Source organism: Furipterus horrens, unplaced genomic scaffold (assembly GCF_987537825.1).
Source record: "Furipterus horrens unplaced genomic scaffold, mFurHor1.1.pri manual_scaffold_3, whole genome shotgun sequence".
NCBI lineage: Eukaryota > Metazoa > Chordata > Mammalia > Chiroptera > Furipteridae > Furipterus > Furipterus horrens.
This window is the reverse complement of record NW_028327173.1, coordinates 162,170,451-162,197,739: the sequence shown is the minus strand read 5'-3', so window position 1 is coordinate 162,197,739 and position 27,289 is coordinate 162,170,451. Positions and strand designations below refer to the sequence as shown.

General features: G+C 36.2%; 1 protein-coding gene across 2 annotated transcripts in view; it reads left to right on the top strand.

Moving 5' to 3' along the window:
* ADAM10 (ADAM metallopeptidase domain 10) overlaps positions 1-27,289 on the top strand; it is a 135,539-nt gene that overhangs the window by 71,069 nt on the left and 37,181 nt on the right. For both annotated transcript variants that reach the window (XM_090270668.1, XM_090270669.1), the window contains 4 exons: positions 7,910-8,010; positions 21,808-21,957; positions 24,390-24,482; positions 26,095-26,278. In XM_090270668.1, the coding sequence (XP_090126794.1) occupies positions 7,910-8,010; positions 21,808-21,957; positions 24,390-24,482; positions 26,095-26,278 (528 nt within the window). The remainder of the gene's footprint in view (positions 1-7,909; positions 8,011-21,807; positions 21,958-24,389; positions 24,483-26,094; positions 26,279-27,289) is intronic.

The window sequence follows — 27,289 nt, the reverse complement described above, 5'->3', positions numbered from 1 at the left end:
ATTTTTAAATCTCTGACTGCAGCCTGTGACGCAGTGGGCGTGATAACCAGTTCTGACCATTCACACAACTTTGCACAGCCAGTAATCTCTTTCATCATCATTCTGTTGCCAAAGTCCCTCCCATCTCCTTGGTGCCTTGGAAGAATCAAAGCAATTTGCATAACTAAGACCCTAGCTACTAGCCATAGATATGCAAAAGCATCTCTTAGGAAAAGTGGCTGTGCTCCACTGAGTCCCTTCCCCCACCCCAATCGGCAGGTGCTGAGGAATTTTGGGGCCCTGCTCTGTAACAGTTGGTGTGTAGAGAGAATATTCTAAAAAGAAAAGTGGTGGAAAGGAAGTATGATTTAGAAGTTGAGATTATGAAGGGGTTTCAGTTATTAGTTCAAAGGTGCAGCCATATAAGTGAGAAATTGATGTAGGAAAAGACTGTCAGAGAAAAGGTGATATGAGTGTATTGGAAGGATCATCAGTGTGAATGCTGTAATCACTAAGAAATATGATAGGATAGTGTCAGAGTGACAATGAGTTAGGAGCTAAAAATAAGAAAACAGAGGGAAGTAGTGACTTGGGGGACAGCAAACACCTATATAATAAGTTGGTATAGTCTCATGCCTCTGAAAGCCAGTCACAATGAGAGTAGTCCTAATAGTCCCAAGGCAGACAGTGGTAAATAGCTGCAAGTGTATAGTGAAGTGAGGAGCATGGGAATGTCTCTTAAGAACAGGAAGCGTTCTGGGGTTCCCTCTTTGTTTCTGAGGGAGTCCTCCTGATGGAGGTGAAAAGTACTACAGAAGGATTCTCTTTATAAGAGCCAGAATATGGATCAGAAGAGGTGTTTTCCTGAAACACAGGTACTGTCTTATTGATTTTAGCCAAATGCAACCTATTGGGGTGGGAAAGGAGCAGGGAATCTTATTATTGAATCTAGGCCATCTTTTTGCCTCGGGGAGTGATGGCCTACTAGGTTGTGGTTCTGTTCTTAAGTTTCTGCTGGCTTCCTTTAAATTCCTGCTGATACTAGCCTGTAGGCAGTGTTATATTACACTAGTACTTGTTTGCCCTCTGATTGTGTGGAGTGGTAGAAAGAAATCCAAACGTTGTGTATGTATCAGTTATATATACTTATATTAGTTATATGTAGCATGTATAGCTGTATACTTTTGTGTATATAAATACAGTATTCCCTCATTTATCACGGGTATTACATTCTAGATGCCCCCGCGATAGGTGAAAATCCGCGAAGTAGGAACCTTACATTTATTTTAGTATTTTTATATATATTTAAGGCTTTGTAAACTCTTTCCACACACTTATAAACCATTCTCAGTCCCTTATTAACCCTTCCCACTCCCTTATTAATCTTTTCCACACTTTTTATAAACACTACTTATGTTCTTAAACATATTCTACACTTTTAAACCTACGTAACTTTAACAACATATGTATACAGTACCGCAAAATCCCGCAATATAGCGAAAAATCCGCGATAAATAATTAAATATAATATTTTAAAAAATTCTGCGATACAGTGAAGCCGTGATAAGTGAACTGCGATATAGGGAGGGACTACTGTATATCAACTTTATTCATCTTATGAAGTAGATAGATACCCATTAAGTATTACTTGTTTTATTACCTTAATCTTAATGTTTGTAGTGGAGTAAAATTTGTCACTCCAACTGCATCTCTTTGGATTATTTTAGGCTGATTATTTTTAAGAAACAAAAATTTAAGAAAATTTTCTTTTGACTTCCCCCGTAAGTGCTTAAAAGAAGTTAAATAGGGGTTTTATTCCAGGAAAGGGAGCTATCACCAGAGATAACTACAGAGAGTTTGAATAAGGTTAGGTGGATTGCAGAAAACTAAGCAAGGCCTGTTTTTATTTTTTTTAAAAAGATTTTATTTATTTATTTTTAGAGAGAGGGGAAGGGAGGGAGAAAGAAAGGGAGAGAAACATTGAGGTGAGAGAGAAACACATATCAGTTGCCTCTGACCCTGCAACCCAGGCGTGTGCCCTTGGCCTGAAGTCGAACTGGTGACCCATCGCTTTGTGGGTTGCCACGCAACCAACTGAGCCACACCAGTCAGGGCAAGGCCTGTTTGTTCACATTGTTCTCTGTGTCCCTTGGTCTCTGTATGGCATGGCAAATATTTGTTCTTTTCCCTCTCTGTGAATGTCTCCTTACCCTTTGAGGTTCCAGGCCCCTCCCCCTCTCTTCTTAGCTCAGAATGTCATATAATCTTCAGTTACCTTGCTGCCCTTTGGGCCTCATATTCTTAGGGAGTTCTTGTATGTACAAAATTAAATTAAATTTTCTTCTGTTAATCTGACTCATGTCAATTTAATTCTTATGTCAGCCAGAAGAACCTAGAAGGGTAGAGAAGAAAAATTTCCTTCCTGTCATGTTCAAATCCCCAGCATCAGTGCCAATGTATTGATGACACAGAGTATCAGTGTGTTTATTATTAATATCTGTAAAGTATATTTTATTGGCATACTATATAATAGGGATTGCTGATGATATATAAATCAGACATGTATACTCTTCTTTGACTTCCCTTATTACATTAAAGGAAATGAAGTTACAGTTGTTTAAGACAGGGATATTTTTATTCTGTTCTTTAATTTAGTAAGAGGTTCAGTTAAATGCTGTGTACAGGGTTTGAAAGCTATAAAATTCTCTCAGAAATACTTGGTAGCAGGTTAAGGCTGTCCTGCTTCCAATGCCCTGGCTCGGTTGGAAACTCCCTGTCCTGCAGAGGTTTCAGGATCATGGCAAAGAGAATAAATTTACCCAGGACACTGTATTTTGTCTGGAGGGATGAGAGGTGGCAAATCTCTAGTGGAAAGAGTGCTGAATGCTTTCTCCTGGTCCGTTTTATTGAGGAGGGTATTCGGGAGATACAAGGTCAAGACTTATGAATCATCCATAAGCTATCAGACACTTGGGTTACAGTTGACAGCTACTGATTACAGATATCAATGTAAAGAACAGTCAGGGTCTGCTAAACATCCTGACGCCATGCTGACATCAGGTGCAAGGCTTCATACATTTTTAGCTATACACTGTTTATAGTTAACTAAGAGATAAGAAAAACAGAGCAAGCTCTAAAGCATAATACGCATTCTTTAAATTCAATTCCCGTGGGACCCTTCTGAGTGGCCTTCAGTCTTTCTGCCTCTGGCTTCCTGGTGTTCCTGTGTTCCGGTCAAGTCTGACGAGGCTGCCAGCAGGAGCCCGGCTTGGGGCTTCTGGGCTACAATTCTTGAAACCACACAGAACGGTCCCCTACAGCAGGTCTTTTGTGCCTGTGTAGGAGCAGATTCAAAATATAATGTGCTTTGAATAAAGGTAAATCCTGATTTCTGTCATGATCAGATTATGAGCTTTGCCATTGCTCAGATTTGAATAAAATCAGGTATATCAACTCTTATATGGTGGACTTAAACTAGATTGCTAATGAATCTCACAGCTTTTTGCTTTCTGAAAATGAAAATCTTGAATTGAGTAAATCCTTTTTTGAAAAACGTTAAAAATGATAATAGCATTTATTTCTTGAAGCATACAATATATTTAATCTGGATATTGTAGAGTCTGCAAGCTTCTATTTTTAGTTTAAAATTGGAGTTAATTACTGTACTTGTATCCATCTTCAGCTTAACTATATAACTGATATTTTTGGCAAAAGTTTTATCTTAGAATGTGTGAAAACTAGTTATAAATGAAAACATTTAGGAAACTATAACAAATATGAACACTCAAGAATTTCTGACAAGTTAGACCAAGTTTATCTTGCTATTGTGTGTGATAAAAAATTTGCCAAATAGCTAGTGGAAAGCAGATATAGAATAAGTTCTGTTCTTGATAAAAGTTTTCACCATGTATTAAGGTAATGCTAACTGCAGTACCAAACAGCCCCCAAATTCAGTGACAAAATGTGCCAAAAGCTCATTTCTGGTGATGTAACAGTTTAATGTGAGTATTCCTTACCAGGCAGCTTTTCTTCAATTAGTAGGAATTCAGGCTACTTTATTTTGTACTATACTGTATATAATGTTTCCAGTTGTCTCCTACCAGCCTTTCAGAGCAGGTAAGACCTTGGCTGGTTCACTTCTCTTCTGTTCACATTTCTTCAACTAGAACTAGGTTATGTCACACTTAGCCTGGATAGGAGGCTGGGAAATTTAATCTGCATTAGCACTCAGGATAATGAAGAACCTTTTTGGTCAGTGGCTGTCAAACAGTGCCAGGAGTAAAATCGTTTTTTCCAAATAAAATCTCTGAACATTTAGAAACTTCTTCTTCTCTTCCTCCTCCTCCCCCTCCCCCTCCTTCTCATCCCCTCCTCCTCTTCCCCCTCTTTCTCTTCCCTCTCCTCCTCCACCTTCTCCTCCTCCCCCTCCCTCTCCTTCCTCCTCCCCGTCCTGCTCCCCCTCCCCTTTCCCCCTCCTCCCCTTACCTTCTTCCTTCCTCCTCCTCCCTTCTCCTCCTCCCTCCTCCTCTTCCTCCACCCTCTCCTCTTCCTCCTTTTTTTACTGGTTACATGATTGATAAACTGGGGTTTTGAGGAGGGTTATATATTTTGGTAAACAGATTATTTCCTAGCCCCATATGCTTTAAAATATATATATATATTTGGTAGTGGTGAGGCATGTGAGATGTGGTGAGTGAGGCATCTGAGATGGGGTGAGGCATGTGGGTATGGTAGACATTTAGGGAAAGTCATTTGAAAACAGGCTGTAATAATTTAAAATCGTAGGGCTTTTCCTTTGAAAGACTAAGTTAAATAGTTTTTTTTATTTGGAAGGGGTCGTCATTGGTGTCCATGCTCTTGTTTTTGTACTCATGTTCAGGTGGGAGAGACAGCAGTTTGGGTATGGAGGTGTTATTTAGACATTTTTATGAAGCTTTGTGATAAATTTGAACTGTAGTTTAAAATAGCTCTTTTTAAAAATGTGTTGGGAGATGTCTATTTCAGCTCTTTAAGGATTCCATCACATGTTGTTAAATACACATTTATTTCATTGAACTTAAATTAGCTGAAGGTAAATGGTAAAATAGATTATTAACTTAACTATTATCTTAATAAATAATCTAAATTTAGGCAGCACAAACTGATCCATAAAGGACAAAGAGAACATAACATACTAATTGAATCATAAGTTAGTTGCTTATTACATTGGAACAAAAATTAAAATAAGCTTTTAAATATATTAGTATTTTCCATTTTCTATGGCAAAATATTTTGTATATTTTGTACTCTGAGAACAGTTTTTACTTATCTGCTTCATTGCTGCCAGAGTCAGCAGAAGGATTCTTTCTAATATACCTTGTTATCTTGTAAGAAATAGATAAAATATTTTCTTATCCACAATTTAGGGAAAACTAGCCAAAGAATCAGGCCACATTTTTAGTTGTTAGATACTGGACTATCTCAATATTGGGTAAATACCACAAAATAATGGATGTATAAATAATATTAAACTATGAACTTGACTTTGAATGATAATTAAAGCAAGTAGGAAAACCCAAGAGCTCTAAAGTTCATGAACTGAATAAAGAACTTAAATATATATGTACACTTGTCTATGAGTATGCCTTTACATTGTGTTCCTGACAGGGACGAATTTTAGTTGGTGGTCCAGGCAAGCCAGGTTCCATTAAGAATCTGGACAGGACTCCTTGGGACATTTTCAGGTTGAAATTAGAGTAGCAGAAGAAGGCATTGTGGTGATAGTACCCCAAATCTACTAAATGTTGAGAATTGAAAACCTTGGCATACTACACTGTAAGACTTTGTAGCCTTTGTGGTAGATTCTTATTAAATATATGTTAGATGGTACTGTATTTTCACTTTGCTAAAGCAAGTTTTTGAATTGATAAAGTAATAAATGTATTAGTTTTTTTCTTGTTCATCACTTCCTTTGTTACCTTTCCATTTCAAAGTCATTTGAGCTTGTTCCACTGATACTGCAATCTTTAAGGTCTGATTTAATTTTGAAAATTTCAAAGTTAAAAAATGTTGAAGTAATTGTACAAGGAATACATACATACATCCTTCTCCCAGGTTTACGATTTTTTAACATGTTACACCTCCCTCAACACTTTTTGGGAGAACCACTTGAAAGTAGGCTGCAGACATCATGAAAAAAATCACTACTAAATACTTAAGCACATATCTCCTAAGAATACATTTTTCTAAATAACTATAATAGCGTTTTACCCCTAAAAAATGAACATTAATTTAATAATAGCATTTACTATACAGTCTATAATAAAATTTCTCCAGTTCTAAAAATTTTTTTTGCATTTGTTTATCGTGTCTCTTGTAGTATCTTAGCTTCCAGGACCCTCCACCCCCCCCACCCCCCCCACCCCCGCCCTCCCAATTCTCAACTTTTTCTGTTTTACAATTGCATTGCCTTTCTTTCGCATGTATGGGTCAGCGGTTTATAGAATGTCCCACGTTCTCAGTGTTTCTGATTGTTTGTTTGTGATTAGATTCAGTGAACCTATTTTGGCAAGAATAGTAGCATATGTGAAGCTGTGTTTCTTAACACAACAGGAGGCACATAATATTAAGTTGTCCTACTAGAGATAATGTTTAATTTGATTACTTGCTAAATGAAGTGGTGATCACTATATTGCTTTGATCTGAAGCTCCCTTTTTTCTTTATAATTATTAAGCAATTTGTGGGGTGATACTTTCAGAGACTGTGAATATCCTGTTATATAACTTTCAGTCAGTGGTTGTTGCACCCATTTATGATCCTTGCCTACATTAACTAATATATGTGGAGCTGTAAAATGGTATATTTTAAGTCTGTCATTTCTTTCACACGTATTGATTAGAATTTTACAGCTGTTGCAATCTTGACCCCTGATAAAAACTAATTTAAAGTTTAATTCAGAGCTGCTATATCAGTGTAGGTAGATTGTCCATAACTCCCACCTTCTATGATACCTGCCAGTTTAGATTTGTATTGTAGTATTTAATTTGTATTTTCAATGTGATAGGTTACTAGTGTCCACTTTAGGCTCTAGATTTTTATTAAGAAAGTACCTGCAGTGTTCATAATTATAATTCTGTGGATTACACCTCTAAGCTACTTGAGGATTTTTCAGTGCTTCTTCTCTCACCCATGTCTTGGCATTTTATTTTGACAGTTCTCATAATTATGGTTACTAGATGAATTATAAAATATGTTCATGAACTAAGGAAGACCTTAACAATGGAGAAGTATTGAACTTTTGGAGAGTGGAGTAAACTTTTAAATTACTAAACTAAATTGAACAGTTATCTGAAAATAGAACCAGTTCAGTTGAGGATAAATTAATCATTGTTTAATTATAAAGGAAGAAAAATGGTGGTAAAATAGTTTTTGATTTATAAAGCATTTGCTTGAATTATATATTGAATAAATTTAAACTGTCTGCTTTTACTTTACCATGAAGCATGTTGCTAGGTCAATTTTCTGATGCCAGTTGGTATTCATTGAAGTAATTCAAGCCAAATATAACATATTAGACTAACTAGTTCAGATTGAGGTGGCTTTGTACTTTGCAGTACAGGAATTTAATGTGTTTGAAGGGAAAGTTATAAATTACAAAATGAAGTAAATTGCAGTATTAAGTTGTTCTGTAAGTCCAAAGTGGGAAAGGTTGGGAAAGTTAAACTCAGAATAAATAATGAGTATTGTTCTTTTTTAGAATTCACAAATAATTTATATGATAAAGATTTTGAGGCCAGTGATGTTTTACTGGGGGAGAATTTAGGAACCTACCACGTTTGAGAATTAGAATGCCAGCATAATTCCTTTCCTATATTACTTGTGACAGTTAAATTTTCATTTATAAGATAATTACAGATGTGACAGTGATGATATTTTTTCTTTGTATTTTAGACTATCCCCATAAATATGGTCCACAGGGGGGCTGTGCAGATCATTCAGTATTTGAAAGGATGAGGAAGTATCAGATGACTGGTGTAGAGGAAGTAACACAGGTAAGGGTTTTAATACTGGCTTGCATTTAAGAGATGGAAATGAACTTGGGCATGTGTTTTGGTATTAAAAATGTATGTTTTAACCAGACCAGGTAGCTCAGTTGGTTAGAGTGTTGTCTGATGTACCAAGGTTGCAGGTTCAATCTTTAGTCAGGGCACGTACAAGAGACAACCAATGAGTGCATAAATAAGTAGAACAACAAATCAATGTTTCTCTCTCCCCTCCACCTCCCTAAAATTTAAAAAAAAATTAAAAAAAAAGCATGTTCTAGAACTTCTGAAAGATTTACAGCACTGTGGAGAAATACTGATATATTTTAATGCTCAGAGGCCAGTTAACTTGCCTATAATAAAGATGTGCTGAGATTTGAATACAAATCTGTGTTACTCAATAAACATTACATGTCCAAAACATACCAGTCTTAACATGTTTTATCATACAATGTAAAAAACATTCAGTCTGAATTTGTGTTTCTATAAATTTAAGTATTTGTATTATTATAAAAATTAGACTGGACAACTTCCCCTTGTTTGTCTGGGACTTTACAGTTTAATGCTGAAAGTCATATGTCTTGAAGCAAACTGGGATCGTTAGACACCCTAATAATAATTCCAGTGCTATTGATACTTAATTATAAGACTTTTTACCATTTGACTATTGTTCTTTTATTTTTTGACTTCCTTTTTCCTGTCATAGGTGTAGGTTTATAGTTACTTAAAACACAAATTTAAAATGGAAAAAAAAATTTTATAGTAAAACATTTATCATGTAGTTTAGACATTCTTTCTAAAAAATTGTAGGATACAATAGTATTTTTTGAGCTATCTGAGTTATAAATGCAGATTTGTGTATTGCATCTGCAACATGGTACAAACATTTCTATTTCAGTTGGGTCTTTCAACTATAAGTAAGATTTTTTTCTTGCATCCATTGAACAACTATGTATTGATCTTCTGCCATATGTCAGAGACTGGTAGGTTCCAGGAATATGTAGAGATTATGACAGGGGGTTATCCTCTAAAAATTTATAGTTTCATTGGAGACACAGAGAAACAACTGAGGGAGAGGGATAGAAGAAGATTAAGCATAGGGTGATGCTTTATACATAGGAGGAATTGTTAACCTTACTTGGGAAGTAATTAAGGACAATAATGATAAACTAAAAGAATAAGTAAGACTTAGGTTGGCCAGGAATAGATGGAAAGATAGGAGAAACAGTATACAGGAGTACCTTGTTTTATTGCAGTTCATAGGTTTTTTGTTTTTTGTTTTTGTTTTTTAAACCTATTGAAGGCAGGACCCCCACCAGCAAAAAAATTATGACTTGCTTTATTGCCATACTTGCTTTATTGATGATGGTCTAGAACTGAATCTGTAATATCTCTGAGGTATGCCTCTATACAGAGGCCAGAGAGTTAGTAAGACTAGTAGATAATTTTTAACTCGGGTGGGATGTAAGATTAGAGACTGAGAGACTAATCAGAAGTTATTGCAATTATTCAGTAGAGAAGCGATAGTGGTTTGTACTAAGGTATCAGCAATGTAGAGAGGACAAGACTACAGACTGTTAGATATAGGAGAGTTTACCAGTGGCTAGATATAACATTAACATACAAAAACAGGTCACATTTCTTTATATCCAGCAGTAGGCTACCAGAAATGTGACAACAGAGAAGACATCATTAGTTATAGTATCAAGAATATCATGTATTGAAGAATAAATGTAACAAGAATTATAAAAGATTTAAGGAAAATTATAAAACTCTAAGATATATTAAAGAAGATTAATTTTATTATTTTAAAAAATCCTCATTGAGGATATGCTTATTGATTTGAGAGAGAGAGAGAGAGATGTGAGAAAAAAACATTGATTGGTTGCCTTCCATATGCCCCTCGACCAGGGATCAAACCCTCAGCCTAGGTAATGTGCCCTGACCGTGGATGAGACCTGCAACCTTTTTGGTGTACAGGAAGACACTCCAACCAACTGAACCACCCGGCTAGGGCAAGAAGATTAATTTTGAATAAACAGAGAGACATACCTTGTTAATGGAAAATAATATAAAAATACCAGTGTTTTCCATATTGATTTATAGATTCAGTATAATTTCAGTACAGATTACAAAAGAGTTATTCACAGCACTTAGTTGGGTCTAAAATGTTATACAGAAAAGTAAAGATTAGGAAGAAGTAGGGCCTATCTAAAGGTGATGAGCAAGCCTTTTCATAGAAGATGGCGTCAAAGGCGAAGAAGAAAGCCCCTGACCTCCCAAAGCTGAAGCCAAAGTAAAGACTTTGAAGGCAAAGAAAACAGTGCCAAAGGCTTCCATAGTCATACACACAAAAAGAAGATCTGTAATTCATGCACCTTCTGATGGCTGAAGACACTGCAGCTCCCAAGGCAGTCTAAATATCCTCTGAATAGTGCCCCAGGAGAAACATGGTTTGACCACTATGCCATCATCACCAAGTTCCCCCTGGCTACTGAGTCAGCCCTGAAGAAGATAGAAGACAGCAATACACTTGTGTTCATCATTGTGGATGTCAAGGCCAAAAGGACCAGATCCATCAAGCTGTGGAGAAGCTCTGTGATCAGGCCTGATCGAGAGAAGATAGCATATGTTCAACTTGCTCCTGACTGTGATACTTTGGATGTTATAGACAAAATTGGGATTGTCTAAACTGAGTCCAGATGGCTAATTCTAAATATAAAAATTATACACTGTAAAAAAATAAAAATAAAGGTGATGAGCAGGAAAGAGGGATTTGCTTTAGAAGATATCAAAAATGTGTTATAGTTATTGTGAGTGTGATATTAGTGTGGGAATAAACAAATTAACCAGAGGAGTAATATTGAGTGTTCAGAAAGAGACCCATACATATATGAAACTTTGTTATATGGTAGCGTTAGAATCTCAAATTGGTTAAGAAAAATAGAGATGATTGAATAAATGGAGCCATTTTCCATTTGGAAAAGGATGAAATTGAATCTCTATTTCTTACCATATTTAAAACAAAACTCCAGATGAATTGAAGTATTAAATGTCTAAAATGAAAACTTTGAAACTCTTAGTAGAAAAAGTAAGTATGTTACTGAACAGCAAGTTGGAGTCCTGCTGCCTGTCGCCACTGTCCTAGACAAAAGTCCAGAAGCAAAGGTTTGGTGATAAAGGAGAAGAGTCTTTATTCAAAAGCAGTCACTTAAGCCTATCAAGTCGCAGCTTTAATTACTTAAGCCTATCAGTTAAGGCTAAACTCTTAACACCTGAGTTCTCCTAGCTTTTCTCCTGTTAGTTTCTATAAGGTTAGTTTACAAACTAAAACAACATAATACACAAAAACTACACAATTCCAGAAGAATGGCAGACTTCTGCCTTAGAACCTGTTCCCTCTAGAACACCTAAAGAACAAACCTGTCACCCTCTGCCAGGCCAGCCCAATCCTAGGCTGTGTCCGGAGTTCCTTCCCATACAAAATACTGTCCATTTGAAAATGCAGGCAGCTGCAGCACCGTTATCCAGGTGTCCTCAAGGAAGAAGAGCCTGAGAGGAAGCTTGAGAGCAAGAGCCAGCCAGTCCAGGAGCCAGAGAGATCAAGCCAGAGCCCGAGAGAGAGCCAGCTCAGGAGCCAGAAAAGGTCATGAGCCAAAGAGCCAGCCCTCTTTTTATTTTCATTGGCTCTGGAGGCATTCAGCTTCTCAGCCAATCCCATCCTGGACTGCCTTCCATTGCCTCAGCAAACTCCTATGGCCCCTCCTGCTTCTCCCCAGTGATCTTAATCAGATCTCTCTATCAAGTAGGTAGTTCCCTTTCCAGCTGTGATTGAGTAACTGGTATCCAGTTATCTTTCTTGCAGAAATCAACTAGAAAACAAAATATATGAAGCAATTGTTATCCAACATTGGAAACAGGCAATGCAGGATGTGATTCTTGAGAGAGGAGAAATAAATATCTCTGTGATTTCCATGACTTTTTGACTGGAGGCAAAATTTCAGGTATTGCACAAAGAAGGGGATCTCAAGAAGAGCAAGAAGTGCACAATAATCTTACTGATTTGAAGAAGCAGGTACAGTTTAAGGAGGCAGAGTTTGAGAGTAGATAGCTGCGCTGAGAAAAAGCTCCAGACATCTGCACAAGGGTTTCCTTGACTCTTTGATGAATACTAAGCTATATATGCACAGAGTGAAATTCTGTGAGGAAACTACCAAGGAGAGTAAAACTACTGTGGAATCAATGTACTATTAGAAAGTACTTTTGGTAGTGATCCCAAGCCATGTTAGGAGTAGTTTAACTTCATCCTGGAGTTAAAGGCTACAAGAGACCTTAAGCTGAAAAGCCAAACTTCAAAAAGATCAAGGTGAATTTCGGGTAAATTAGCTGCCTGTCAGAACAATGTTCAATAATACTTGATAAAAAAGTACACAGAATACAGATGCTCAATAATATGACATTCACAATGTTCAGCATTCACAAAACATTATTAAATGATAAGTTAAAGAATGAGATCCATAATCAGGAGAAAAACCACCAGACAGAAACAGAACCATAAATTACAGGCATTATTAGCACATAAGGACTTTAAAACAGCTATTATAAATATGTCCAAAGACTAACAGAAAAACATGAAAAAAAAAAAAACCAAAAAACCCAGGAAAGAATAGAAATTATAAGAAAGAACTAACTTCTGGCCAAGATGGAGGCACAGACACGCTGCATCTCCCTCTACAACTAAGAAGGAATACAGCTACCTCAGAACTAAAAACAGCCAGAAGTTCCAGAAAGTCAAACTGCATGGAAGTCCAGCAAACAAAGATATAAAGAAGAAATACTCATCCAGACAGGTAGGAGGGGCAGAGCTGGGGCGGAGAGTACGCGGTGTGGTGGTGACAGCAGTGGTGGCAGCGGCAGGCCAGAGGAAAGCACAGTTAAACATTTTCAAAAGTCAAGATGGACACCTGGGGAGCGTTCCCAGCTCCTCACCAGACCATGCAGCTCACAGTCCCAGCACCAGGGAATGTAAAGCCTCATTGCTTCTGACTGTGCAAACCAGTGGAGGTTAGGGCGGAGGCAGAAACTGCCGGTCTCTCAGCAGAGTCCGCTTGTTTAAAGAGCCCCCACGGTCCTAGAACGTCCACAGAACCATCCACTCTGGGAACAATAGCCAGGGCAACAGCTAGAGAGGCACCAGTCCCATACAAAAGTGGGAGAAGTGCCTGGAAAAGGGGCAAGTGCTGGGTAAGAGGCATTGTTCCCTCTCGGACCCCTCCCCCACATACAGCGCCACAATGTGGTGAAACAGGTCTCCCTGTAATGATGAATCCCTAAGGCTCTGCCCTTTACAATGTAACAGGAGCGACAAGTCTGCCTGGGACCCAGAGGCAAACAAACACAGGAGCCTGTCAGGATGGGGAGACAGAGAAGTATGGCTCAAAGGAGGGAGCAGATCAGGGTTTCAGTGGGAGATTGAGTGACGAGGAGATAGCCAACCTAACAGACTCAGAATTCCAGACACTGGTGATAAAGATGCTCACAGGCTTGACAGATATGCTTGAGTATGGCAAAAGCATAAGAGAAGAAGTGAAGGCTATGCTAAGTGAAACGAAGGAAAAGCTACACAAAACCAGTGATGAAGGGAAGAAAACTGGGGTTCAAGTTGATGATTTGGAATATAAGGAAGAAAAAAAGTCAACCAGTGCAGAGTGAGGAGATAGGAATTGGAAAAAATGAGGAGAGGCTTGGGAACCTCTGTGACAACTCTAAACGTGCCAGCATCCGAATCATAGGGGTGCCAGAAGAAGAGGAAGAGCAAGAAATTGGGAACTTAATGTAAAGAAATAATGGAGGAAAACTTCGCAAATTTTGCAAAGGGAGTGGACATACAAGTCTAGGAAGCATGGAGGGTCCCAGGCAAGCTGGATCCAAAGGGGACCACACCAAGACACATCATAATCAGAAGGCCAAAGGTGAAAGATAAAGAGAGAACCCTAAAAGCAGCAAGAGAGAAGCGGAGAGTTGCCTGCAAGGGGGTGCCTGTTAGACTATCAGCTGATTTCTCAGAGGATACTTTGCAGGCAAGAAAGGGCTGGCAAGAGGTATTCAATGTGATGGGAGACAAGGACCTACAGCCAAGATTGCTCTGTCCAGCAAAGTTATCACTTGGAATGGAAGGGCAGATGAAGTGCTTCCCAGACAAGGTAAAGCTAAAAGAGTTCATCATCACCAAGCCATTATTATTTGAAATGTCAAAGGGACTTACTTAAGAAAAAGAAGATCAAAACTGTGAACACTAAAATGACAACAAACTCCCAACTATCAACAACTGAATCTAAAAAATAAAAACAAAATCCAACTAAGCAAATCAAAATAGGAACAGAATCATAGGTATGGGGATCATTTGGAGGGTTATCAGCTGGGAGGGGGAATGGGGAGAAATGGGGAAATGGTGCAGGGACTAAGAAGCATAATCGGTTGATACAAAACAGACGGGGAAGTTAAGAATAATATAGGAAAGGGTGAAGCCAAAGAACTTATATGCATGACCCATAGACATGAACTAAGGTGGGTGGGATTGCTGGAGGGAGGCGGGGTACTGGGCAGAGGGGAGCAAAGGTGAAAGAAATTGGAACTATTGTAACAATATAATCAATAAAATATACTTTAAAAAAAAGAACTAAATGTAACTTATAGAACTGAAAACTACGTTTTCTGAATTGAAATATTTAATCGATAGGCTTAAGAGCGCATTAATGACTGCAGAAAACAATGTGGGTAAACATGAATATAACGGACAATAAAACAATAGAAGCTATCTAGATCTACTAGAGAGAGAAAATTATTGGACTTTGGGGGCAGAGAATTCAGAAAAATATTTCAAGTATTAATGTCTCAAATTTTTCAACATGAAGAAAAAATTTAATTGCCAAAGAAGCTCAATGTTACCTAGGTAGAACAAACACACACAGACAAAAAAAAACAAGCCCCAAAATAACCAAACCATACCTTGGCATTTATAATCAAATTATTGGAAGCCATTGAAAATGAGAAAACCATAAATAAAAGCACCAGAGAAAAGAATATACATTTATATATAGGGGGACAAATATAAGAATAACTGCTGGCTTCTCATTACATAGTAATTATAAAGGACTTTTTTTCTCATTTAAAAAGTTTATTTAGAAAAGATGGAAAAAGATATTTCATGCAAATGAAAAGGAAAAGAAACTTGGGTAGCAATACTTGTATCTGACTAAGAGACTTTGAAACAAAGAATTCAGTAAGAAACAAAGAAGAACCCTATTGTAATTATAAAGGGAGAAATCCAACAAGAGGATATAAACCTTATAAACATTTATGCATACAACATAGGAGCACATGAATATGTAAAGCAAATCTTAATGGCTATAAAGGGAGACATCGACAGTAATACAGTAATAATAGGGGATTTAAAAAATTATTTATTGGTTTTAGAAAAACATCAATGTATGAGAAAAATGTCGATTGGTTGCCTCTCGTATACGCCCCTGTCAGGGATTGAATCTGCAACCCAGGCATGTGCCCCGACTGGGAATCGAACCCCCCACTCCTTTGGTGCATGGGATGATTCTTCAACCAACTGAGCCACACCAGCCAGGGCCACAGTAGGGGATTTTAACACCCAGTGACATCAATGGATAGATCTTCCAGACAGAAAATAAACAAGAAAATGGTGGCCTTAACACACTAGATCAGATGGGTTTAACTGATTATCTTTAGAGCAATTTACCCCAAAGCAGGGAAATATACATTCTTTTCAAGTGCACATGGAATATTTTCTAGGATAGCGACCAATTGTTAGGACACAAAACAAGTTTCAATAAATTTAACAAGATTGAAATCATATCAAGGATCTTCTCTGATCATAATGGTATGAAACTAGAAATCAGTCACAAGGGATTAAAACCACCTGAAAAACACACAAACACATGGAGGCTAAATAACGTGTTACTAATCAATGAATGGGTTAACAATGAGATCAAGGAAGAAATCAAAAGTTACTGTGAGATAAATGAGAATGAGAACACAACCACCCAAAATTTGTGGGGCACAGTGAAAGCAGTCCTAAGAAGGAAATTAATAGTATTACAGGCCTACCTGAAGAAACAAGAAAAATCTCGAACAATCTATCTACACTCTTAAAGGAACTTGAAAAACAACAACAGCCCAAAGTAGTACAGGGAAGGAAATAATACAGATCAGAGCATAAATAAATGAAATGGAGTAAAAAAAATTACAAAAGATCAATGAAACTAAGAGCTGGTTCTTTGAAAAGATAAACAAAATTGACAGACCTTTAACCAGACTCAGCAAGAAAAAAAGAGAGAGAACCTAAATAAATAAAATCAGAAATGAAAGATGTCACAACTGACACCAAAGAAATACAAAGGATTGTAATAAACTTACGAATAGCTACATGCCAACAAATTGGGCAATCTGAAAGAAATGGATAAATTTCTAGAAACATACAATCTTCTAAAACTGAATCAAGAAGAATCAGAGAATCCCAATAGACAGATTACACCTAGAGAAATTGAAGCAGAATAAAAAATCTCACAACAAACAGAAGTCCTGGGCATGGTATGTTCACAGGTGAATTTTACCAAACACTCAAAGAAGAACTAACCCCTATTCTTCTCAAATTATACCAAAAAATTCAAGAGGAGGGAATACTCCCAAGCTCATTTTATGAGGCCAGCAGTATCTTAATTCCAAAACCAGATAAAGATACTACAAAGAAAGAAAATTATAGGCAAACATCCCTGATGAACATAGGTGGTATAATTTTCAACAAAATATTAGCAAACTGGATGCAGCAATACATTAAAAAGATTTTACACCATGATCAAGTGGGATTTATTCTGGGGATGCAAAGTTGATACAGTATCTGCAAATCAATAAATGTGATATACTACATAAACAAAGTGAAGGATAAAATCACATGATTATATCAGTACATGCAAAAAAAGCATTTGATAACATCTGGCACTAATTTATGATAAAAACTCAGCAAAGTGGGAATAGAAGGAACATACCTCAATGTGATAAAGGCTATATGTAACAGTCTCACAGCCATTATCATACTCAGTGGGCAAAAACTGAAGTATTTCACAGGGATGTCTGCTTTCATCACTTTTTTTTTTTTTTTTAATCCTCACCTGAGGATATGTTTATTGATTTTGGGGAGAGAGAGAGAGAGATAGAGATGGAGAGAGAGAGAGATAGAGATAGAGACAGAGACAGACATTGATGTGAGAGAGAAACATTGATTGGTGCCTCCCATATACGCCTCAACCAGGAATTGAACCCTCAACCCAGGTATGTGCCCTGACTGGGAATCAAACCATTTTGGTATATGGAATGATGCTCCAACCAATTGAACCATAACCAGGGCCACTTTTACCACTCATATTCAACATAGTACTGGAAGTTCTAGCCAAACAATCAGACAAGAAGAAGAAATAAAAGGCATGCAAATTGGAAAGAAAGGAGTAAAACTGTTGTCATTTGCAGATGATATGATACTGTATATAGAGAACCCCTAATGATTCGATCAAAAACTGCTAGACTTGATCAATGAATTCAGTAAAGTAGCAGGATATAAAGTAAATATCCAGAAATCATTTGCATTTTTATACACCAATAATGAACTATCAGAAAGGGAAACTAAGGAAACAATCCTATTCATAATCTCTTCAAAAAGAATAAAATACCTAGGAATAAATTTAACCAAGGATGTAAAAGATCTATACTCAGAAAATTATAAGACACTGAAGAAAAATATTTAGAAGATCCAAAAAGTGGGAGCATGTACTGTGTTCATGGATAGGAAGAATTAACATCATTAAAATGTTCATGTTATACTCAAGGCTGTCTATAAAGTCAATGCAATTCCTATCAAGATACTAATGGAGTATTTTACACAACTAGAACAAATATTCCAAAAATTTATACGGAACCAGAAAAGACCCTGAGTAGCAAAGGCAGTCTTGAGAAAGAAGAACAAAGTTGGAAGAATCAGCTTTATATTAATTATATTACAGTGCCATAGTAATCAAAACAGCATGGTACTGGCATATAAGAAGATGTATAGATCAATGGAACAGAATAGAGAACCCAGAAATAAATCCACACCTTTATAGTCAATTAATATTTGACAAAGGAGGCAAAAACATAAAAGCAAGTACAGGTAGTCTATTCAATAAATGGTGTTGGAACTATTGGACAGATACATGCAAAAAAAAAAGAAACGACCACCTTCTTACATCATATACAAGAAACTCAAAATAGATTAAAGACTTAAATGTTAGACCCCAAATTATAAAAATTGTAGAAGAATAGGCAGTAACATCTTGGACATTTCTCATAGCAATATCTTTTTCTGATATATCTGCTTGAACAAAGAAAACAAACTAAAAAATAAACAATGGGACTACATCAAACTGAAAAGTTTTTGTACAGCAAAAGAAACCATCAACAAAATGAAAAGATAATACACTGAGTGGAAGAACATTCATCAATTTTTAGATCTGATAAGGGTTGATTTCCAATATCTGAGATAAAGAACTTATGCAACTCAACACCAGGAAGACAAAACAATCTAATCAAAAAATGGGCAAAGGGTCTTGGCTGGTGTGGCTCAGTGGATTTAGTGCTGGATTGCGAAACAAAGGGTTGCCAGTTTGATTCCTGGTCAGGGCACATGCCTGGGTTGCGGGCCAGGTCATTGGTTGGGGGTGTGCGAGAGGCAACCACACATTGATGATTCTCTCCCTCTCTGTCTCCTTTCCTTCACTTCTCTCTAAAAATAAATAAATACAATCTTTTTTAAAAAATGGATGACCTGAATAGAACTATTACAAAGAGAACATAGAGATGGCCAATAGAAGAATAGATGTCACTGATTGTCAGAGAAAAGCAAATTAAAACAATGAGATATCACTTCACACCTGTCAGAATGGCTATCATCAATAAACAAACAAGTACTGGTGAGGATGTGGAGAAAGGGGAACCCTTTTGCACTGGTGGTGGGAATGCAGATTGGTGCAGCCACGGTGGAAAGCAGTATGAAGCTACCCCAAAGATTAAAAATGAAACTGCCTTTATGACCCAGTGATATCACTTCTGGGAATTTACCTGAAGATAGCCCAAACACTCTAATTTGAGTTTATGCATTGTGGCATCATTTACAATAGCCAAGATTTTGATCAGTAGATGAGTGAATAAAATGCTGTGTTGCATTTACACAATGGAATAGTACTTGACTGTAAAAGAGAAGGAAATCTTACTCTTTGGGACAGCATGGATGGACCTGGGCAGCATTATGCCAAGTGAAATAAGCCAATCAGAGTAAAACTAATATCATATGATTTCACTTGCATGTGGAACCTAATAAACAGAATGAACTAACAAGCAAAATAGAGGCAGGCAGATAGAGAGCAGGCTGACTGACAGCTGTCAGGGTGGAAGGTATTTGGCAGGGAGTAGTGGTGGGATTTAGCAAAAAAGGAAAAAAAAATGTGGATACAGACAACAGTGTGCTCATTGCCAGGGGCAGAGGGATGGGGGAAAGTGGAGGAGGGTATGGTGTAATAAATAGTGATATAAGGAGACTGGACTTGGGGTGGAGAACACACAGTACAGTGTATGGATGATGTGTGCACCTGAAACCTGTATAATTTTGTTAACCAGTGTCCCCACAATAAATTCAGTAAAAAGGAAAAAGTGAAAAATTTATTTAGAAGATAATTAAAATTTCAGCAGAAAATTAAATATGGACAAAAGAACCCAGTGGAAATTCTAGACTTGCAAAAATAGAATAGAAATTAAGAATTTGATGGATTTAGATCTAAATGGCATGTCATAAGAAAAGAATCGAGTCAATAAACAGAAGGATAGAGAATACAGAAAACAGCATAAGAGATATAGGTGATACATTAAAAAAATTCTAATGTGCATAATAGATAGAAAGAGAAAAGTTGAGAATGAAATAGGGACAATAATGGCAGAGAATTTTCCAAATATCATAATAATATCAATCAACAAATTCAGTAAGCCCTGTAATTAAAGCAGGATAAATACTTTATTATGAAAATAAGACCCTAGCACATTATTATAAAAATCTAAACACCGAAGGATAAACTCTTAAAAGCACCAATAAAAAGTCCAGTAAACTTCAACTGAGCAACAGTAAAAATGACAGCTCATTTCTCATTGGAAACAGTTGAAACCAGAAGACAGTGGAACGTTTTGAAACAGTAACTGCCAATGTAGAATGATGTACTCAGTGTAAATAGGTAACAGTAAAATGAAGACAATACTTAAGAGAAAGTCAGACATGAAGTTGTCAAGGGAGATTCAAAGTGTAAATTTGGAATTGTGACAAATTTTAATCCAAATTCTCTATTGCTGTGTCATCAAAGTTTCTTTAAAACGGTGCTTTTATTTAATTTAAAGTATTTATTTATTTTTTGAAAGAGGGGAAGGAAGGGAGAAAAAGGGAGAGAAACATCAATATGAGAGAAACATCTATTGATTGCCTCTTGTGCATGCCCTGATAGAGGACCAAACTCACAACCCAGGCATGTGCCCTGATCGGGAATTGAACTGGCAGGAACCTTTCACTTTGCCAAATGAGGTACAACCAATTGCGCCACACTGGTCAGGGCTAAAATGGTGCTTCTAGATGTTAACAAATGTTTAAGTGCTTGGATTCAATTGCAGTGCTAATTCTTGCCCAGTCTGTGTTAGATGATAGCAACATAGTGAAAAGCAAACATGAATATAGTGTCTTCTTTCTTGAACTCATGTTTTAGTGGTTGAAGTAATAGGTGTTGGGTTGGGGACAGAAATTAATCAAATAACCACACAGTAAACTGTACGGTTACTCTGTAAGGATGTAGGTACATGGTTCTATGAGATGGTATAATGGATGAATTGACTTTTGCTAAGTCTGAATGAGGAAGTTATTTAGATCAGGAGAGGTAACGTCAGCTTGTATAAAGACTGTGGCAGGAGAGACTTTGTTGGAGGATTGGAAAGAAGTCCTGCGTAGTTATACATAGAGTGCTAGAGTTGGGTAATGTAGTAGGGTCTTCTCTGTGAAGTAGTATGGAATGGGAAGAAACTGGACAGTAAATAGAGCCTGCAGTGCTGATTTGTTGGCACAAAAAGGATTTAAGGCTTTATCCTTAGAGCAATAGAAGTTATTGAAATATATGCAGGTGGGGAATATTTTCAAGTTTGCAATTTTAAAAGATTGCAGTATAGAGAATAGATTAAAGGTCAGTAGTGGATATGGCTAGATTATATTGTTCTTATTGCAGTAACTTTAGATAATAAGTGATGGTAGCATGGGCTAATGTGATGGAACCAGAGGTATGAGGCAGGTTCCTTAGGTATTCCGGAGACACGTTTGACAGGGCTAGGTGGTAGATTGGGTTTATAGAGGTGAGGTGGAAGAAGATATAAAGGTATTATAAACACATATAAGACTTGCTTTATATTCAAATCATGGTGTATTAAAAGGTATGTTTTGAAAATGTTTAAAAGTAAAAGACTCGCTTGAACAAATTATAAATCATCTATGCAGTAGATGTTGTGAGACTGAATGTGAAGTTTATGAAGAATTTTTTATGGCATGGGGAAATGCCTGTGGTGTTAATATTATAGCAGAATATGAAATTATTTACAACATTTATTCTTAAGTATAATATTATAGTAGTGAAACATGCTAATGATTAGAAATGACTCTTTTTGACATAGACACCTAAAGAAGAACATGCTCTTAATGGTCCAGAACTCTTGAGGAAAAAACGTACAACTGTAGCTGAAAAAAATACTTGTCAGCTTTATATTCAGACTGATCATCTGTTCTTTAAATATTATGGAACACGAGAAGCTGTGATTGCCCAGGTATTTATAATTTTCTTACTATTTTAGGGGGTCTTATATCATTATAGAAATATTTTCCTCTAAGAATTAAAGTTAGCACATACCTCATTTTGGAAATAGAAAGAGTAAATATTTTCAATTGTGGTGTGATAGAATATGTAAGATAAGTACACAGATAGCTGAAAAAGACCGGTTAGGATATTTTAGTGTCATTTTAAGAAAATCATTTTGTGAAAGAGATTACACTGGAGCTTAGCTTTGAAAAGAGAATTGAATTTTCATTTGTGGTTTTAAAAGAGGGAAGGATAGAGGAATAACTTCAAGAAGTATTTAATTTTTGTTCTATGTACCCATTTTACTAAGCACTTTCTAAGTTATATTATTAATTTGCATTTATGTCTTCTCAGCCCTTATTAAAGTATAAAATTTCTGGCTGTACCCTTCAGTATGTTCTTCATGTTGAAGGTATCCAGTGAGAGTTTTTGAATGCATTTGACTCTAAGGATTTGAGACTGAGAGGATGGATATGCCACTAGTATAATGGTTAACTCATTTTGGTAGTGGTGATGAGCTTAATTTTTGACATGTTTAAAAGCCAGGTGGTTGTTCCCTTAGGATATCGAAAATGTAGAACTGGAACTTGGGGGAGATTTGAGCTTTCTGCATGGAATTTATGGGTATAAAAGAGGTAGTTAAAAATAAGGAGAGAGAATGAAGGGGAGAGAATGAAATCAAAAGGGAAGAAACTGGATGGTAATGTCTATATATAGTGAATAGGGTGAGGAAGAGAAGCTATGGGCTAAAACATAGTTAAAGAGGTAGGATTAAATAACTAGCCAAGGAAGAAACAAAGGTTCAAAACAAAATGCATAGTCAACAGTGTCATTTTACAGAGACATCAAAGAGAATGATTATGTGTGTTAGATGGCAAGAATCCTTCACAATGTATACATATATCAAATCATCCTAATGTGTACTTTAAATATCTTACAGTTTTATTTATCAATTATACCTCAGTAATGCTGGAAAAGATAGAATGAGTACAAGAGGTAGTTGATTTCTGGTTACTAGAAGATTGTTGATGAGCTTTAGGCAAGCTCTCAATAGAGGTGTTTGGGTGAAAACATTGCAAACAGTAAGGAGTGGGTTGGCAGAAGCAGTGAGAGTTTTAAGAAATGTGAAAAAATAGAATATGGTGGCTTACAATAATATGACATATTTTGGAGTGAAAAGGAGATAAGGATAAGGATTACCTGAGAAGTTGGTTGGAAGAGGAAAATGATCCAGTAGAGAAGCAATCAATGTAAAATATGTACAAGTGAAAGAAAGATTGATGTGAAAATATGTTCTTGAAGATCCAGTAAGGACTAGGGTCAGGAATAAAGAAAAGTTATCCTTTAAAGGAAAAAAAAAAATACCCTTTTGAGGAAAATATAAACAGGTAAAGATGGGAAGTCAAAATGAACTCAGTAAAATATGAAGTGTAATCATCTGTGGGGAAATGGTTGAACCACCAAACTGAGGTTAGACGGCATGAATTTTTAATGGATCCTATCAGCACTGTTATGACTTTATCAATGTTGGGCAACCTGGGCTACTTTTGAAATTATTATTACAATGCTTCTACTTGACCATCTTAATGTTTATATAATTTCTTTGAAAATAGTTTATATATGTATATACATATATGTGTGTACATATACATAGATATATCTTTTCACGTTAATGGTAGCAAGTGCTTTTTGTGAATGAAGATGGGAAGATTGTATACAGGGGGTTTAGAAGCCAGAGAATTTAATTGTTAGTCATCTAAGTAAAAAGGGTCATTTTGTTTTCTATAACCGTATGACTCTTTTCCTAAAACTTAGCAAAATCTAAACATCTTATTTATGTTTTTAGTACTCCCCCCAAATAAATCTCTGTAAATTTATAGGGACCTTTTCTGTCTTGTTCACCATTATAGCTACAGCATCTAAAACAGTGCCTAGTATATAATAAGTGGTCAGCAAAACTTCAGAATGTGTACTAGTGCAGCAATAGAAAGACCGAAGTCAGAGAATGACTGAGTGTCCTGATATTATCATGGGACTTCTGAGGTGTTTGAGCTGAGCTGAGGCTGAAGGACGAATACCGTAGGCATAAGGAAACAGCATGTAAAAAGGCATAATGATGACATATTGTAGGATGGATTGAGGAAACAAAGTTTTTACATGGTTGAAGCAAGAGTGCATGTTTGCTTTGGACCAGAGAAGAGTCTGGAAAAAGCACAGAATCTTCCCTTTTTAGCTCCAGTTTACTAATCTGTTTGATTCTTTCATCTGGTATATGGTATACACATTTTAAATTTTGAATGTGGTGGAACATGAACAATTCCTAATTTGGGAGGTAGAAGTTCAATCCTTTTCACATTTTCACATTGTATCTAAAATGTTTTTCTTTTTTTAAATCCTTAGATATCCAGTCATGTTAAAGCGATTGATACAATTTATCAGACCACAGACTTCTCTGGAATCCGTAACATCAGTTTCATGGTGAAACGCATAAGAGTAAGGAGTTTTAATAGTTGAGAACATTACAGAAGAGAAAAATAAGGACCATATTTACAAAAAGGAAAATACTTGCTTTTTTACTTCATTTTTGTACATTAAATAGTTTAAATTGTATTTACTGATGCAGTTTATCTTTACTCTTGGCTTTTATATACATATACATATATATGCACACAGAGGGAATACCTGGGTTTATGATTTAAGAATGAAGTCTATTGGACTTTAATCTGAGCTGCAAAATAGGTATGGCAGTAATATTTTCTATCTATCTGATTAACATTCCAGTTAGAAAGCCCATCTCTCAATAACTACAGATAAGAGTACTTGACATTTCTTTCCCTTGATATTATTCCCCAGTTTCCTGAGATTTGCCTTGTGCAGTGTATTTCATTGTGTTCCAGCAAAGGGAAGGATAGATCCAGTGGTTACAGAAAATTGGAAGATGAAGAAATACTTCATTCTGTATACTATCTTCTTGAAAATTCAGTGCACACTAACATATCTCAGGTTTTGAGAAGTCCTTCAGGAAAGAAATGCATGTTTTTATAAACATATTTGACCATAAAACCTTTTTTTGCATTAACTTCAACTGAGATTACAAAGATGCTGATCCAGAGCCAGTTCTAACAAAGTAGGCTAATTGTTTAAAATTTTTTTCTACGTATGAATTCTTTCAATGTGCATTGCTTTTAAAATCTGGATTTATAAACTAGATAAACAACCTGAGTTTAAAAAAATTTACAAAAATATTTGCCATAGGGTTTCTTTTATGTGTGCTCTTACATTTCTTGCAATATGATTGACTTTAATTTTAATATATTCATGTAATATATTTAATTAACATAGCTGAAGATGGTCCTTTTAGAAATAGTATTAAATATTAAATTGGGTTATTTTAAAGTGAAATGTGATTTATAGAAATATAAGAACTAGTCATAATTACTTTCATGTACTTTGAGAGCAATATAAACCTTTAAATGAGCAAGTAATAGTAATAACTGATACAAGTATTGCTGTTTAGTAATAGGCAGAACAGTAAAATGCATAGTAGTGAAAAGTAGGGACCACCTGAACAAATAGGCAGATTTTTTTATTTTTTTTCCTGCATTCAGGGGAAAAAAATTTGAACTTGCAGGGAGAACCAAGAAAAGGATTTGTCTGCTGAATTGACAGTCTTGGCTTCAAGATTTGTTTTATATTCTAGTAATTAACTGAAATACAGGGTTTTATGTTCTTACACTTGTCACCACATATAGGGAGATTAACGCTAAAAGAGACTTCCTCAGATGATTAAATTTGAGAAACTGAGCTTAATTTACTGGAAGTTTTGAGAGAACTTGTTCTTCTATCCCCAGTGTCCAGTGTTCAGAACTCTGGTAAATACTTGCTCAAAATGTAACATGTTCTATCTTGCCTTTCTTTTTTCTTTCTTTTTGGCTTCTTTAATCAACTCAGGAATTTGGGGCAGTGGCAACAACCGTAAAAGCCTTGAGGCCTGATTTTCTTGGGGCCCCAAATCTATTTTTCAGACAGATTCAGGAGGTGGACAGAGACTTAGGCTAAGGCTCTAACATTGATTGCTTATTTAAATCATTGTTTTGGATTTTAGATCAATACAACTGCTGATGAGAAGGACCCCACAAATCCCTTCCGTTTTCCAAATATTGGTGTGGAGAAGTTTCTGGAATTGAATTCTGAACAGAATCATGATGACTACTGTTTGGCCTATGTCTTCACAGACCGAGATTTTGATGATGGCGTTCTTGGTCTGGCCTGGGTTGGAGCACCTTCAGGTAGTTTAACCATGTCTTGACTTAATACTTGAAACAAAAAACAATTTTCAAGGCAGACTGAATTTTACAAAGTATAGGAGAAAGTGGTGCCTGTACAATATCTTAATTTACACAAGTTGAGTGAGGCGAGATTTATTAGCATGATATAAATGGAAAAATAAATGAAACAGCTTTTTATTTTGCAAAGAGTACCATTAGGGAGATATCCTGACACTTGGTACAGTCAGTAGCTGAAATAAGTAATTGTGTGGGAAAAAGTTGTACTCATTTCTGAAATCAAAAGCAAAATACTAATTTTTAACAAGTTAATGTTATCCTAAAAACATGTTTAAAAGAAAGTTTCAGAGTCAGGAGGGGAAAACTATGTTCTTCTGTTCTAGAGTGAAATAGAAAGGAGAGTAACCCTGGTCAGGAGCAACAGATAAAGAAGAATGCCTGCCTTTTCTGTTATTTTTTTCTAGTCATTATTTTAACAAACGTGAAGATACAAGTAGGAGGCCCCAGCACAACTCCACTGACCTCACCACCTGGGCCAGAGCTCTGCTGGGGCCATGAAAGCTACTGTCATGGAGAAAGCTGGGATAGTCTAATCCCCTTCCCGTTAGAGTGGGGGTTAGTGCCTCTGATTTACAGTTTAATAAGTTCAGTAGCCTAGTTGAGGGAAATACAAATTTATTAACTGTAAGATGAGTCAAAAGAATCACAGATGCTGAATATGAATTTTTCCATATATAGTTTGGTCACTAGTCTCATCTTCTGAGCTGTATATACAGCAATTCTCTGATGCGTCATTTTCATCTTTTTAAACGAATCAACTTCTGCTTTATCCAGGGTAAGACAGGCTTTTTTCTATTCCTATTCTTAATTAGTTTATTCTTTGATTTGTTATGCATATTTGAACAGCTTTTGTACTGTATTTTTGCTTTTATATTTCTTACTCTTAATTTTTTAAGCCAGCAATGAATATCCTTTTTATAATTTCCAAAGCTGCTTTTGTTTTTTTCCACATTT